The sequence below is a fragment of the Hipposideros armiger genome, unplaced genomic scaffold (genome assembly GCF_001890085.2).
Source record: "Hipposideros armiger isolate ML-2016 unplaced genomic scaffold, ASM189008v1 scaffold_1, whole genome shotgun sequence".
In the NCBI taxonomy this organism is placed as follows: Eukaryota; Metazoa; Chordata; class Mammalia; order Chiroptera; family Hipposideridae; genus Hipposideros; species Hipposideros armiger.
In genome coordinates this window covers 8,079,169-8,095,627 of record NW_017731351.1, presented here as the reverse complement: position 1 = coordinate 8,095,627, position 16,459 = coordinate 8,079,169, and the positions used below count along the sequence as shown (strand labels likewise).

At 44.8% G+C, this 16,459-nt stretch overlaps 1 protein-coding gene across 6 annotated transcripts in view; it reads right to left on the bottom strand.

Moving 5' to 3' along the window:
- Positions 1-16,459, bottom strand: part of PDE5A (phosphodiesterase 5A) — a 119,347-nt gene that overhangs the window by 73,129 nt on the left and 29,759 nt on the right. For all 6 annotated transcript variants that reach the window (XM_019623990.1, XM_019623914.1, XM_019624299.1 and 3 more), the window contains exon 3: positions 15,330-15,419. In XM_019623990.1, the coding sequence (XP_019479535.1) occupies positions 15,330-15,419 (90 nt within the window). The remainder of the gene's footprint in view (positions 1-15,329; positions 15,420-16,459) is intronic.

Here is a 16,459-nt window from a genome sequence, read left to right as displayed (position 1 = left end):
GGCCCAGTGTCATCGCGGGAATCCTGATGAGGGAAGGCGGGAGGCAGGCAGGAGACTGAGGCGGACGCTGGAAGATGCTAAGCTGCGGGTTTGAAGATGGAGGAAGTGGCCCTAAGCCATGGGATGTGGGCAGGCCGTAGAAGCCGGAAAAGCCAAGAGGATGGAGTCTTTCCCGGAGACCCGCACAGGAGCACAGCCCCGCGACACTGACTGTAGCCCAGGGAGAATGAGTTTGGACTCTGACCTCTAAAACTGTGCGGTAGTGCATTCGTGTTGTTGTTGGTTTTTTTGTTTTTTTGTTTTTTTTTAGCTGAGCCATCCTGCTACCTGTTGGCAGCTCAGTGGCTGCTCAGCTCGGGCTGGACTCGAACCGCTGTTGCTCAGAGCTCAAACTCTTGAGCGAGCTCTTAACCAACTGAGCCACTCGGCCGGCCCCAACATTCGTGTTGTTTTAAGCCACGAAGTTTCGGGTACTTGTACGGCAGCAGCTGGACACACACACACCCGCTGCTCTCACTCTGCCGCCCCCTTGTCAGCCTGCCACTTCCCAGTGTGTCTTCTGTCTCACCATCTAAACTCTCGCTTTTTTTGAAAGCCCTGACGTCTCATTGCTAATTGTTTTCTTGTATTCAGTTCATCTTTGATACTTAGGCCAAGTCTAGCTTCTGGGGACACTGCTTTGCACATACAAGTTTTCTCATTACTCAAAACCCTTTAACAGCCCCACCCGCCCATCCATCTGTAGGATAAAAAGTGAAGCTTGCTCTAAGACGGCTTGCATGGTCTTTGAGTTAGAAATGTTATGACCTTTGTTCCTTGAAATATTACCTTCCACTTTCTCTAGGGTGGCCGAGTCTACAAAATGCTCCCCGCAAACCCCGCCGAGGTCCTGGGTGGCAGTTGTGTATGGCCTACGTGTGACAAGTTCTTCTCGTCTTGAACCTCGCCCTCTCCTGTCACATCCTGAGTCTCCAGCTAGCGTGTTCCCTAAGGACACAGCTCACACCACATGCCTCCCGGGAGCCTCAACTTTGCGTTGTTCTGAACGCACTCAACGCTAGATAGTTTTCCGGTGTCAGTGATTGTGGGCGTACTGTCAGAGGGGTCGATTTTTTTTTAGGGTGATGTACTTGCTGGACAATTCACATTTGAGTAAGAGTCCATAAATCTGCCCATTTTTTCCTCTGCCCCTCCCTTGATATTATCTGTCTACATCTGAGAACTTTATGTGGTACTAAGAAGTCTGTGCTATTAATAAAACTTTAGTTATGGAGATGAAATTTACTGCCTAGAACGACTTGGGGAGAGTGAGAAAGAAAAGACTTGAGATCGTTTAAATTTGAAAAACAGGGAAAATCACAGAAAATATGAGTAAATGCTTATGTCTTTGTCACCTAGAATGGGGTGGGGGCTGTTAAAACCCAGCTGGCTGGTCCCACCACCCGAGTTCCAGATTCGGTAGATCTGGGCTGGGGGCCTGAGTTGTTTCACTAAACGTTCTCAAGTGACGCCAAATGCTGTTGGTCTAGGGACAGAAAGCACCGAGAACCTCTGAGCTACAACTACAAACTGCTAATATTTGATGTTTTCTTTCTTTAAGTTAAACTAAGATAACATTGAGCTGGACTTTCTCCTTTCCAGGCCCACTGCTCTCCATACCAAATGTTGTTCGTTTGAGCCCCAGATGTTTGGGTTGTTCTCCGTTTTTGCGATCGCGGACACTCATCATTTCTGCAGAGGACTCCCTGCGCACGTGTGCAGAGCACCTCTGTGACATCGTCCAGGGGATGACAGAAATTTCTCCTTTGTCAGCTGTGCATGAGGGTTCCCGTTAGCCTCACAGCCTAACCAACACCTAGTGCTGTCGGGCTTTTTAATCTTTGTCAATCTGATTGGTACAAAACTGTATCTCCCCGTTGCCTTCATTTGCATTTTCTGGATCACTAGAGACAATGCACAGCTTCTTAATTTTTACTGCCCATATTGTTTAACTCTTCTGTCTTGCCTATGTGCGCCTTTGCCAATTTTGACCTTTTTGTGTTGCTTTGGGTTGTTTGGTTTTTATTAATATACTTGAGAATCAAGGTTTGGCATTTCCTTAAATGACGGGTAAGACTGATTTTATTTGGTTGTGATCCATTTTATTCATCTCTGTGTACCTACTCTCTCTCTCCCAAGAGTGTGTTTATTCACATTCCAGGATAGGGGACAACTCTAAACACAGGAGAAGTGGATGCTTTCGGCTTACTCCCACAACCTGTGGGGCTAGGAAGAGGCAGCCAATTGAAGAGAAGCTTCGAGCACGTTGCAAGATATAAACAGCAGGGCCCTGAAGATAACTGGCATCAGAAATACACGAGCAATGGCCAGTGTCTCTAATATAGCTAATAAATCTATCCCCGGCCAAAAAAAAGTCATAATGCTAAAAGGTGTGTCATTTTAACAAAGCGAAGGCAGGGCTGGGCCGGGACAGGCCCTTCACATCTGTTAATTCACGTAACCCTCGGCACGACCCTTGCAGGTGGATATTATTATTCCCACTCCATCACAAAGGTGGCTGATGTTCAGAAATGATAAACAGGCAGTTTAAGAATGTACAGAGCCAGGCGCCCCCCCCCATCTACTACCCCCCAGAGAAAAGTGGGACGAGCCCTAGTATAAAATACAGGATGACCTGAGGGACTATTCTTTAAAGGACTCGTGAAGATGAGGATTTTCCCAGCACATCCGAGGCTGCCTTCAAATCCCGTACATACGCTTCTCTTGTTAACGCATATTTTCATCAAAGGCAATGGAACAATTTCAAAACTAGCATTTTTGAGAGAGAAAGGCAAATCCAAAGTGACTGCGAAAAGCTGTATTCTTTGACTTCGATTATAAATCTCGTGACACGTTTTTATAGCCAAGAACCTCTTATGCAACATAAAAAAGTCCTACATTTCAGGAAAAAATAGACAAAATGCAGTTTCAAAAGTAAATAGATTCTTCGGGAAAAAGCAGAATGAACTGATGGTGACAGAAATCAGAACAGTATCGTCCGTGGGTGGTGGGGTCGGGGTGTGTGTGATAGGGGCTCTTGTGGTCACTGGGGTGAGAGCTACCCACATGTACATACATTTATCGCAAGTCACCAAAGTGTACATTCAGAGCTGTGGATTTCATTTCACTGTAGGTAAAATTTAACTAGGTTTTCAAAAAGGATTTAAAAGCCTTAAAAGTCCACTTATACCTGCTGAGGTGTATGAAAGTGGTGGTCTGTGTGCCCAGTTTCCGGCTGCCTTGGTGACGGTGAGCAGGCTGAGGTCTGACCCTTTGCTCGGTGCTGTTACCGGGATGGACGTTCCCCAGGCAGGGCCGGGGCGGGTCCAGCACTGGGGTCAGTCGCTGTCCTGCCCTCGGAATGTTCAGTGGGAGTGACGCCAACCTGAGCCTGGGTTCCGTCCAGACGGGGACGCTGGGCATAACTCTTGATCCTAGTGTTTATTCTTATCCGTTTGCACACACAAAATTCCTCCTCCCTGCCAGACGCTGAACTCTCTGCCACACCAGCTCGTAAGCAGGGAGGTGAAGGTCTCCAACCTGGAACCTCAGACCCGCCACCTTCTTATTAGGCCTTTGTGTCTCCTGGGACACAGAGATCAGTCCTGGGACGAGGAGCACAAAGCCGTGTGAGCAGCCTCCTGCGGTGGCCTCCAGAAGCTGCCACGGGCAAAGGTTACACAGCAGAAGGGAGCCTGCGGTGTCCCTGGCGGGGCACCTCTCAGGCGAGCGGGGTTCCTCGACTTTCCCTTCCTCCACTTGTCTGGCCCTGCAGCTCTAAAGCGGGGAACGGGCAGGTTTCTGAACCTCCACTGTGAAGAGCTGTGCAGTGGCCACTGTCACATTCCTTGTCTCAGGGCCAGCCTGTGTGTTTGTACTTCATGTTGAAACTGTACAGATGAGTCACCTAAGGCACAGAGAGGTGAAGAAACTTGCACAAAGAGTCACGATCAGAAGCCAGCATATAACACCAAGCCCTTTCTGCTACAAAGTCAGAACTCTTTCTTTCAAACTCTTGTCTCTCTGCCTAATTGGGAATAAGTCCAAAAACCAACAACACAAAAACTGTATATTGAGTATATACTGTACAAACTGGACTTTGTATCAGAATAATTCTACCACTGTGTTTCCCACCTTCGCACACGATGATGCCAAAAATGACTTGGGAGCCTTGGATCTACTTAATAACTGAGATTTGTTTTCAGGGTGGCGTCCTGGATTCTGCCAGGTGCTGGCCTGCACAGCACGGGCTCACCCTGGGCCCTGGTGTTGGACTTGGACTGTGTGAAACCAGGACCGAGTTTGTTCCAGCACGGCCTGCACTTAGGTCAGGGCCACGTCTCTACAGCCTAGAAGATGCTGGGCTAATAAAGCTCCTCACAATTCTGGGGCAGGTGTGTGTGTGTGTGCTGCTAATACAAACAGAAGGGAAATAACACAGCAAAGCGGCCAAAGGCAAGTTCCGTGCTTGGAAACACGGAGTCGGCTGAATCGCATTTACAAACTACAGTTGGCGTCAAAGGGGCTGAGAGAACAGCTTCGCTAGAGGTGAACTGACTGTTCAGATCACTGCTCTTGCCGCCTCCACAGGTCCAGCTAACTGCATCACAGCCACGAGAAGAAGCTAGACACCCCATCATTTAGCCTAAAGGACCCGGAGAAAAAAAGTGTGGGTGTGCATGTGTGCACGCACACATGCATTTATAATTTGTTGACAGCAAGTTCTTCACATAAGGATATAGTCTATTATGTCATCACAGCCAAAACATAACTTTGTCTAAGTGTTTTTTTTTCCTCCAAATGGATGAGCCTGAAAAGATAATCACATACGAAAGCTCAGGTGCAGACATCTGTCTCACTAGCAGATCCCTAGGTGTAGGTGTTACCAGCACAAAAGACATGCCCTCCTCCACACAGCTGTGCCAGATAATATAGTCATTAATTGTACTTGAATTCATTGTTTGCGACTTTAGATTTTATTATTGTATTATTCCAGACCACAATTTGCGCTTTCAAAAACTAAAATAATGAAAGAATTGTTTGGTGGCTTTTCAGGTACAGCCATTAATAAATATTAAAGAAGACACATTTGGTATGGAAATCAAGTGAGAGCTGAACACATGGGCCTCACTGGAGAAGCAGTATTGTGCCAATGTAAGAGTGAGAGGCCACCAGCAATGCCGCATGCTCCTGCCAGGCCGGCAGGTGAGGACCAGGAGACAGTCACTAGCTCCTGCCCAGCAGAAGTCACGGGTCCTCCCCAGGAGTGCTGAGGCTGAAGGCTGGGGTGGGGGTGTTCCTGAGACATGGGATGAAGGAAATGCGGCTGAGGACAGTTTGCTCCGATGGTGAGCACAGCAACGGGGAGCCTGTGAAAGGATGTGTGCAGGCCAGTGGGTGTTTATTTTTGTCTTTGGGTGGTAGAAATCACCGCGTTATTTGTAGGCTGATGAAGCAGTTTGGTGGAGGGGGAAGTCTTAATGATCTGGACATGAGAGGGGAGGTACTGAGCTGTGTCTGTGAGCAGGCGAAATGGGCTGAGACCTGGTGCACAGGTTCAAGGCTGACCTTTGCTATTTCAGGGACGGCTCGTCCTGAGAAGTAAAGGGAAACCGGAGCACACGGACTCGGAGGCAGGAGCGAGGGAAAGAGCCAGGAGAAGGCCTCCTGTGGGAGAGTTCTCCCAGTGGCGTTGCTTCCACTGAACTAGTAAGAAGGCCATCAGCTGCAAGTGGGGACAGGGGAGCAGCACTGAGGTTTGAGGAGAAGGTATCAGTAAAACATGGCCAAAAAAAAGGGGCTAGTTGTTCTGCTCCCCATAAACCAACTCTCTCTGCTCCATGTTTTATTTTAGGGGCTGCCCCAGCTCTCCCCTAGTGCAGCCTATCTAAACAACGTAGAATGTTCTCTAGATCCTTCCTGTTACTTACTCCTCCATCAAATCAATCCTTCACGCTCCCAAACAGAAACAGACCCACTCCCCTGGCTCGCTGGGCCTCAGCCTGGGTCCACCTCCACTCTGGGTTATGGCCAAAGCCTCCTTACCGCCTTCCCGGCGTTTAGACATGGTACCTTCTCCATGTGTGAGCAAATGTGAAAAGTACTGAATTACCAAAATCTGTCAGGTGTCAAATTATGTGGCCCTGGGCTAGATATTAAACAAAGAAAGCTCTTCCTCCCTAATGCTGTGGCCACACAGATCTCTAAAGAATAGCAAACGTTCCCTAACTTCTCCCTCCTTCCAGTTTATAAGCAGACACTGAGCCAAAGCCCTGGTCAGTCCGTCTGCTCCAGACCCATGGACGGCGCAGAAACAATGGAGCAGAGACGTAGTAAGGACATAGCAGAGAGCATTTCCTGTGGACGCTACGAAGCAAAGGACTTAACTTACGTGCAAACAGAGATCTCATGGAGGCCAGAAATTATGACAGAACATTTGAGAAGCCCTTTAGTGCCTCAATCGTTTGCCGCAGCCCAAGAGGCAGGCACCTCCTCTTTCTCCTCACTCTTCCTCCTTTAATTCTCCACTTCCCCTTTTCCCTGTGTTGCAGACCAGTCTGGCACAGCACACACCGACCCGCCACCCATTGGTAAACCCAACCCATGCGGCCTCGCGTAGCTCCTATTATTTTCCAGCACATGAAAGATGGAGAAATAATTTTTAAATATTTTTAATTAATAACCAGAATTCTTCTTCTATCATCTGCCCATTTTGAAGGAAAGAGAACAAAGCCATAAAATGTATTCCGTCCCTCTGGTGGTGTCAAACTAGCTCCGCAAATTCTCTGAGCCTCCCCTCATGCCCCGCCCCCCGAATGTGGGCGGGAACTGATGGCTGTCGCTAAGGAGCAGAACCCCGTGCTCTGAAGGTGCCCAACTCTGGAGACTTGGTCACACAGGCGCCGCTGCCTCCTCCTTGGTCGCTCTCTGCCGCGCGGTGATGACACTGAGCTACTGATGGACAGGCCCACGTGGCAAGAAACTGAGGCCTGCTGCCCACGGCACGGACTGAGCCCCGTGGAAGGGGACGCCCAGGCTGGAACCAAACACCTGCCCATGTTCCCAGTGAGGCCTCTGCAGGGAGCCTGGGCTAGAACCACCGGCCTGCCATGCCCGCTGGAATTACTGAACCTGTAAACGTCTGTTATTCAAAATCACTAGGCTTAGGGTGTTAGGCTGCAAGAGATCGCTAACATAGTGCTCATGCTCGCCAAACAATTTGTGATACACAAAGAGATCTGGAAATTCTAAATCCAGGTCATTTTCATTTTATTTCACTGCCAAAAGTGATGAGAAAAAAAAAAAGGAAAATATAGACTCAAAAATGTTATAAGATCATCATCACCTCTCGTTCTTGAATCAAGCCTGGAATATTAATTTGCACTCTACATTAGAAGAGGAATAAGTGGGGTGTTTAGGTGAGGATTTGATAAGAAGAAATGCAGAGTACTTAACAGTTTATAAAGCACTTTACCTATGTTATCGTGGCTCTTCATAGATGAATACAGATGTTTGTACATGTACCTATGAAGAATAGCAATTTCATTGACAACCCCCTTCCCTCTCTAAGAATGCATGGAAAGTATTTCACACTCAAACTCCATCCAAGTGTCTCATTACGGGGCTCTGGATCAGTTGTTATACAAATAAGTTGCTTATGCTGATCTGCAACTGGTTCCAGACCTCTAATATCGTTATTTAGGGCCCGTGTACAACTTCTCAAAATTAAATGTCTAAATGATCCATTAAATTAAAAACGCAGTGCATCCCAACAAGCGCCGAAATGGTTTCCCTGAAAGTACCCAGGAAGATAGACATCACACTGCGTAAAACACAGCCTTCGGTCTGAACCCAATTTTCTGAGCATTCGCCGTAAGACTGGGGTCAACGGGCTGCCATTAATGTAACCTTCAGTCTCACGCCTCCATTCACCCTTCCTTCTTCTGCCGGCTCAGAAGGAAGCCTCGGGGATGTAACCCATTAGCACAGCGTTTCTCATCTTCTGCTCTTACGAAAATGCCTTCCCTCAGAAAAGTGGGTACCGCCTTCTTCTTGGTACAGTACACTTGTTTATTACTAAAGGGCAACGTGGGAAAGGAAAAAGGAGAGATCACCAGCCTCATGACATCCAGTCCAGAACAAGCAGAAACTCGGCTAGGACTTTTGTTTTGTTTCTGAAACAAAGCTACAAGAAAGAGCATCACAGGGGAACACACGCAATGAACACTTCACAGCGGGCCAATTCTTTTAAAACAGCTCCAGATCAAGTGACAGTCTGCAAGCAAATGCTGCTCATTTTTGTAGCTACAGTTTCACCTAGTCCGACCTAGAACTGAAGGATCATGCATAAAGCCGTAACGTTTATCTGTTCCAAGCTTACTTGTCAAATTGAAGGAAGGCCCCGCCGGTTCTGGGAGCGCCAGATCCATCACAGGCCAGCACCCACCCTGCGTGCGCCTGCGCACGAAGGCCGGCCCCTCCCACGTCCACTCTCAGGCTGTGGGGTAAACAGAGCAGGGCCCTGCTGCGTAGAACCACAGCTTTCATCCTTCCTCTGTGAGTTCTCTCGCTCCCCACATCCACAGCCTTTCCTTTGAACTTGCGTGCTGAGCATCGCACTGATGTGACATGTGTCCTACCTCGACAACTGAAAACAGTTTCAAAGCGAGTACCTTCCTTGCTCTGTGTTTTTCACTGCCTCACTGCCAAGACCAGTGCTCTACATAGCCCGGTGATTCAATAATCACTTGTCCAAACAAGATAGTTCAGGGGCTGGGGGTAGGGGTAGGGGGTTGAGAATGAGAATCTTTTAAAACGAGCAGATAAAGTCATGTAGTTTAAATTCTAGGAAACATTTGCTCTTGTATATTACAGTTGGAATTACACTTGATTCCATTAATGCTTTATTTTGTGATCTTCGGCAGGCATTAAATCTCTTTGATTCATCCAAGTATTTATCTCATAAAAATATCATAAAAATTAGCTGATATTTCTTGAAATTTTTCAGGTTTTTAAAGGAAGATATAAATAATTAGATATTTAGCTAAAACGGGCCTTTATTCATTTAAAAAATTTTTATCATAAATCCTGTTATATTTGCACTGAAGAAGTATATCATCAAGTATGATAAAGTAAAATTGAGATGCTAAAATAAAAATAGAGAGGAGGAAAAGAGCTCTGATTCCAAATTAGGTTTCTATTTAATAACTGGAGTTGACATTCAACCAAGACAAACAGGTGTTTCGGCGCAGCCTGAAAGACATCACTGGGTATAATCTGGGGCTCACATCCGTAAGAACTGTCCACGGTGTTCCGCCTTCCGCTTCACTGGTGCAGACCCTATAAATAAAAAAGGACTCTCATCTCTCCCGAGTCATAATGAGCAAGGCTTCAGGGAGGGCGTTTCAGAAATAGGTCATCTCAGCCAGAGAAGGAGCTGGTTTCCCTGCACTTCTTTACTGAACATAAAAGAATTGTCTGGTTACACAAATAACGAGTGCAAGTGACAAAAGCAAAACCGGCCCCAATTGCCCACGTCCAAACAATCCAGCATTAAGCAGGAAGGACATTTAACAGCGGCCCTCAAGTCACACGCTTGCTGCAAATTGTTTTCATTACGCTCGTGTGTGTGTCATGGTTCTTTCCCAAGATACTGGCCCAGATTAATGGGACACAGGCTCCTGTAACTCTTTTATGCCTGGTAAGAACTTCTTCTCGGTCACCAGGTGGAGTGCTCTGGGGACACCACAGAGGATGTGACTCTGATCCCTTTTGCTCTCTCACTTTTTTTTTTTCCATTTTACAAAGAGTCTGTGTACAGAGTGGTTTACACACCTACTTCTGAAGAGCCAGCAGAGCACAGCAGGTCTCCTCGTTTCCGCCGTCACGCTCTGCTCCCGCAAGGAGCCCCATGAGACACGTCAGGAGTGGAGAAGGTCATCGTCCACAGCAGCGTTTTGAGAACCCCTCCTTCCCATGTCATGACCTGTAGTCAGGCTGCCCAGGCGTGAACCTCAGCTTCGCCAGGTTTTAGTTGTGTGACTTTGGGTGAGCTCCCCAAATGCTCCACATCCGTTTCCTCATCTGTTAAGTGGGGATAGATACTGACTCCCTCCTATGGTTGTGATGAAGACTAAGTGAATTAATACATGCCAGGTCCTAGGACATTTCCCACAGGATCAGCAGTCCCTGCCCAAGCCGACACCCTACTCTTCACACCCAGCCAGGACTAGCTCACCAATAGCTCTTGGATGTTTCCAAAATAAATCAGGTTAGCTTTCTCAAGCTTCTCCAGTTTTCCCCCCTGCCACTTGCCCCATTAACCCCATTCCCTTAGCTGGGTGGAGGGAGAAGGGAAGATTGCAAAAACTTATGTTTTACAATTTTTAAAAAACATACTTCTGTCACAGAAGTTTAGGAATATCTAGGATCCTGACTTCTCAAAAAGGTCTTGCTATAAGGGCCAGCCGAGTGGCTCAGTTGGTTAAGAGCTCGCTCAAGAGTTTGAGCTCTGAGCAACAGCGGTTCGAGTCCAGCCCGAGCTGAGCAGCCGCTGAGCTGCCAACAGGTAGCAGGATGGCTCAGCTAAAAAAAAGAAAAAAAAAAAAGGTCTTGCTATGTATCTACCACACGTAAGACTGTAACATTAATGAAAAGGACTCCTAAAAATTTTCACTAGTTGAAATACTTCACAAGAAGACGAGGCAAATGAGATTATGCGTGTACATTTTACTAACTCTTAAAAAATCTCCCTGAATTTTCTGGACTGTTACAGTTCAGGCTCTCATATATTGAGTATTCAACTGCTCCATTCAAGCAGCTTTTCAGAGTCGGTGCCTATGTCTGAAGAAAGCGAGGTCACTCAAAGGTACCAGGATATCTTGTAAACACTCAGTAAACGGTCAATATGCACATTTCCTTTTAGGTTCCTTGGTAATGAGTTGCAATCAGTGTTGGCTTACTCAATACAGTTGGACTAACACAGAGACGACACCAAATTCATTTTGACACATTTATGAGTTAAAACAGTGAAAGCATTTTTCTTTCAAGTTTGTCAGAAGGTCATAGGCCAGTTAAGTCAGGAACTGTGCTGGTTGTTTTGTGAACCCAGCTGGCTGATTAGTCTGTGGCTGATGGCCTATTCATACAAATTTATCATTCCTTGTCTCTCTAAAAAGCTCTGTTAGTTCTGTCTCCTTTCAACACATAACAACTGACATTTATTGATCACTTCCAGTGTGCCAGGAACGATGTTAGGCCCTTTGCATGCAGAAATGCATTTAATCTTCACAACCCTCTGAGCTAAGTCCCTTTAGAAGCCCCATTTTGCAGATGCGGAAACTGAAGGTCAAAGGGATTATCAGCTAATACCAAGAAAGTGGTGAAGATACGATGCAAGCCCGGAGCAAAAACCTTCACCAGTACTCCCAGAAGCCTTATCGTGACTCTCCATTTTGACTTCAAAAGCTTGGTGAGAGAAAGAGTTCTTTTGTGTGTACCCATAAGCAAAACTGCCCTGAGTGTGTTTATGCAGCTATAAATTTAAAGATAACTCTGGAAGTCATATATTGCTTCTTCTTAGAGGCCTTGCTTCTTGGTCTGTCAAATTACTTTTTTATACGGCAATAGCCAAGCTGACAGTATGTCCTCGGACTATTTCTCTTTGTTCCCTTTCTCTCAAGAAGTAATTCTCACAGGAGATAATTTCGAACTGGGTGGTGTGACTGTGGGAGAAGAGGGAACAGGGGGACCGGATAGAGAATGAGGGGGGTCAGCGAGATATTTAAAAGCTGCATGCGGAAATCTTCCCTTTGGCAAAAGATCTGAGTCTACAGTGAAGTTACTAACGGTTTCTTATTTCATGAAATGCTTGGTGTGAATGAATGTCTGTGGAAACCAGTGAAGAGCACAGGCTTCATATCACGTCATCACAGGGCAAAACAGAAACAGCAGAGAGGATGTGGAGCAAACAAACTTGAGGACACTCGGAGAGTTCTGGACAATCACAATCTGGGGACCTGTGGCTGACCCCACTTTAATCAGATCTCTAAGTGACCCGATGGCCCTTGGCTGAGAGTGGGGTTATATATTCATGTAACCAAATTTAAATCATCCCCACTAGAATGGCTAAAATTTTAAAAGCTGATAATGCCAAGTGTTGACAAGGATGTGAAGCAACTGGAACGCACAAGTTGCTGGTAAGAGTGCACATGGTACAGCCACTTCTGGAAAGAGCTTGAACTTTTTTATAAAATTAAACGTACACCTACCATGTGACCTAGAAACCCCCCCTCCCCGAACGACACAGGTTTGAACTACATGTGTCCACTTATATGTGGATTGTTTTCAATAAATGTATTCGAGAAAATTTTGGAGATTTGCAACAATTTGAAAAAACTTGCAGATGAATGTTATAATTTTCTTAACATTTTCTTTTCTCTAGCTTACTTTACTGTAAGAATATGGTATGTAATATATATATATATAACATACATACAAACATGTGTTAATGGACTGTTTATGTCATCCTTAGTCTTCCTTCTGGTCAACAGTAGGCTATTAGTAGTTACGTTTATAGGGAGTCAAAAGTTATATGTGGATTTATTTTCGACTGTGTAGGGTCAGTGGCCCTAACCCCATGTTGCTCAAGGGACAACTGTATTTACCCAAGAGAAATGAGAACATTATGTGCCTATAACAACCTGTATGCAAACATCGACAGCGGCTCTTTCCACAATAGTGAAAAACTGGAAACTCAAATGTCTATCAACTGAGGATTGGATAATCAAATTGTGGTGTATCCATTTCACGGACTAAGTCACTCAGCAATAGAAAGGAACAAACCACTGATGGTGCGGCAACGTGGATGAATCTCTCAGCATTATGCTAAGTGAAAGCCAGACATACGAGACGACATACTGGAGGATCCCATTCATATGACATTCTAGAAAAGGCAAAACAATAGTGACAAAAGCAGGCTGATGAGTGTCAGGTGCTGGGAGTTGAGACAGGGGCAGGGGAGACCAATTTCAAAGCGTACAGGGAAATATCTGAGGTGACAAACGTTCTATATCCTGATTATACTGGTGGTTACAAGACTGTAATGTTACATACACATTTGTCAAAACTCATCAAATTGTCTCCTTAAAATGGGTGGCTTGTACTGTGTGTAAGTTATGCCGCAGTACAGCTGGGGTTTCTACTGTTGTTGCTTAAACCATCCCCACAGGTAGTCACCCAAAGAGAACATGTGACTCCGGAGGATGCTCTCTCCCAGAAGGGCTGTCCACTCGCTTCCCCGGTGACACTGGTGCACATTCTCACAGGGTCCCCTCAACCCCCACTCTTGGAGAGATGGTTTGCATTATTTAGAAAGAGAAATTCAACCAGAGCGCGACAGGCTGAGTCGCCTGGCCGGTACAAAGCTGGTTTGGGGCCACAATTTTAAAGCATGTGTAGTAGGTAAAATCTGAACACTGTCTCCATAACGTGGACTTCCTGATAAAATACCGGACGTCTAGTCAAATTTAATTTCAGATGAACAACAAATACTTTTGTAGTATAACTATGTCCCAAATATTGCATGGGACATGCTTTTTATTTGCTGTTTTTGGCAATCCAGTTAATAACATTATCATCATTAGTCCATGCATGGCCTTTTCAATTTTATTTATTCATTCACATAATTAATTAATCAATCTCGTATTCATGTTTTAGCTGCAGATATTTTTAGTAACTGAGGCTATAACTCCCCTCTTAAGAAACCATGTTGCAACTCTACGTCACTGAAAAATTAGACTAGTGAGAAGTGACTGACCAAGAATCCTGTTCATCAAATGTGACCTGCAGACCCGGACGTCACCATCAACTTTGGTGCCTGTTAGAAAGATTCTCAGGGCCCACCTAGGCCTGCTGAATTCAGAATCCGCATTTTAACGAAATCCCCATGTGGCTCAGATGCCCGCTCATGTTTTAGGAGCACTGATTTAGAAAGCTGTGTTTTGGGGAAATTCCCCGGGCCTATGCAGGGTGGACTGAAGGGAGAGTGACTGCAAGCATAGAAACCCCTTACAAGAATATTTTACAAGTTCAGGCATTACTTCGAGATCTGAATTATCATGCAGGCAGCAGGAATGAAAAGAAAGGAATTGAAATGAGAAACACTCTAACAGGAAAAAATCAATGGGACTTGGTAATGGACCCAGTGGAGAAGAGAAAGGAAATATGTCAGGATTTGAATATAATCAAGTAGATGCATCAAAGTGTTGCTCGTACGCCTGGCCGTGGTTCTCAAGCTTAACCACATGTTATAATCACCATACTGATGCCTGGGTCCCAACCCCAGAGAGCCCATTTAAGGTGAAGCCTGGGCATCAGACTTTCTAAACACTCCCCAAGTGACGGTGATGTGCTGCCAAAGTGAGAACCACTAATGTGGGCTCTTCCCATCTGTTGGGTCATCGGGAAAGTCATGATGTATTTTTCTATGTTTTTCAATGCAAAAATGCGTCATGACTTTCCTGTCGACCCAATATTGACTTCCACTTAGAGTAGTGGTTTGCAACCCTGGCTATACTTTGGAATTACATGGGGAGCTTTAAAAATGTATCAGTATCCAGACCCTGCCCTTAGAATATTCTGATTTAATTGGTAATATTTTAGAAGTTCCTCACTTGACTGTAATGTGTAGCCAGAGTTGAGAACACTCAGCTTAATTGATAATTTATTAACTTTATTTTTTTAAATAAGTATAAAATGAAAGGGAATTCAGTACTAACAGAATCCAAACCTTCTAGTTAGGTGAAGCATAAACCAAGATATTTTCATTTGCTTATCATATCTGTACAATGATATTTACTTGGGATTAGCTACAATTTCCGTTGTTTTCAAAACCTCTCTTTGAATCCGAAAAAAAAAAATCAGGTGATGATCATTGCAATTAGATAACCATTTATGAAAGGAACATTATTCAGACAAACTTAAAATATAATGTGAAATAAATTGATAAGAACCACAACAACAATCATATATCTTGGATAGAAAAAGGCCCCAAGGGGAGTGGGAGGATAAGGAAATGCAATGTCTGAAAGTAATTTCTAAGTCACAGGAAAGTCTCTAGCAGGATTCAACCCTATAACTAAAGTCTAAAAAAGAATATATCAAACAGAACATCCGAGCACTTTACAGTTAACTTGTCACTGTAGTATCATTTCATAAGTGCGCAAAGTAATTTTTTTTCAAAAAGAAAAATGCTTCCAGATGACCTTTTGTGAAATGGAAAATGGGCTTACCTCTTCCCTGTGATTCTTAATTGGCATACAAAGAATGCTTTGTGTCCTGTAGCCTGTAATTTGGTCAACCTCTGCATTGAATCGGGGATCCTGGTAAGGAAAAAGAAATTCAATTTCATGACTGACCTGTTCAAAGACTGATTTGATTTTTCTGATTTATAAGATTAGAGAAATCTAACCTTCGACTTACCTTGTTGCTCTGAATAACAATTTTATGGTTGTAAAAGGCAACAAATCATGCAAGTACATATCATCTCTGACAAAGATAAATTTAGATTTTTTAGAAGCGAGGGTTTATGCGAGCTTAAAAAATACAGACTCAAACAAATGCCCAGAAATAAAGGGAATTCGAAATACTGACCGGTTTCCATAGCCTTGCTTGAATTCTGGAAAAAGTAGCACTTCACCTCTGTAATACAGTTAGCCTGCTCCCACCTCACTGCCTGGCTCTGCTGTGCCACCCAGAAGAAAAGCATCTCTGCTCGGAAACGTTTCCTATAAAACCTCTTACCTCCAAAACGACCATTCCAATACTGACTCCACTTCCCCTGTGATTGTTCATGTATTTCGTCAGGATTCTGTTCTTCTGTCTTAGGTGTTCATAAGCATTGAAATCTCATCTTTTCTGTATGGCCTCAATCAGACTGTAAACCACCCCTAATCTCTGAATGCCTTTCCCATTTTACAAAGTACACCATGCACATCTAGTAGCCACAAAGGACTTTGAGAGGTGTAAGAGTTCTCAACGGGGGTTTAAGAAAGAAAGGTGCAGGCCACTGCCCATTGAACTGTAGGCCGGATTCAAGTTAGGCTGTAAACCCCAGTAGGGGTTTTTTCTTCATTCATTAGTGTGTTCTCAATATTCCTATCAGAATTAAAAGCCATTTGTTAAATAAATGAAGGAATTCATTAACAAATGGCATCCTAGTTATCAAATGTGATCATTTTTAGCTTATTACCATTTAAAGCATATCTGGTAAGTTGGTGTGGGGGAGGGGAGGGGTGTTTACTAGAGGAAACGGACAGATACTACAGTATGGGATAAGATTAGGATGGAAACAAACATACCAGAACATAAATATTTCAATGAGTGCTGTTCCTTTCAAAGCAGTGGCCATGGGAAGTTACAT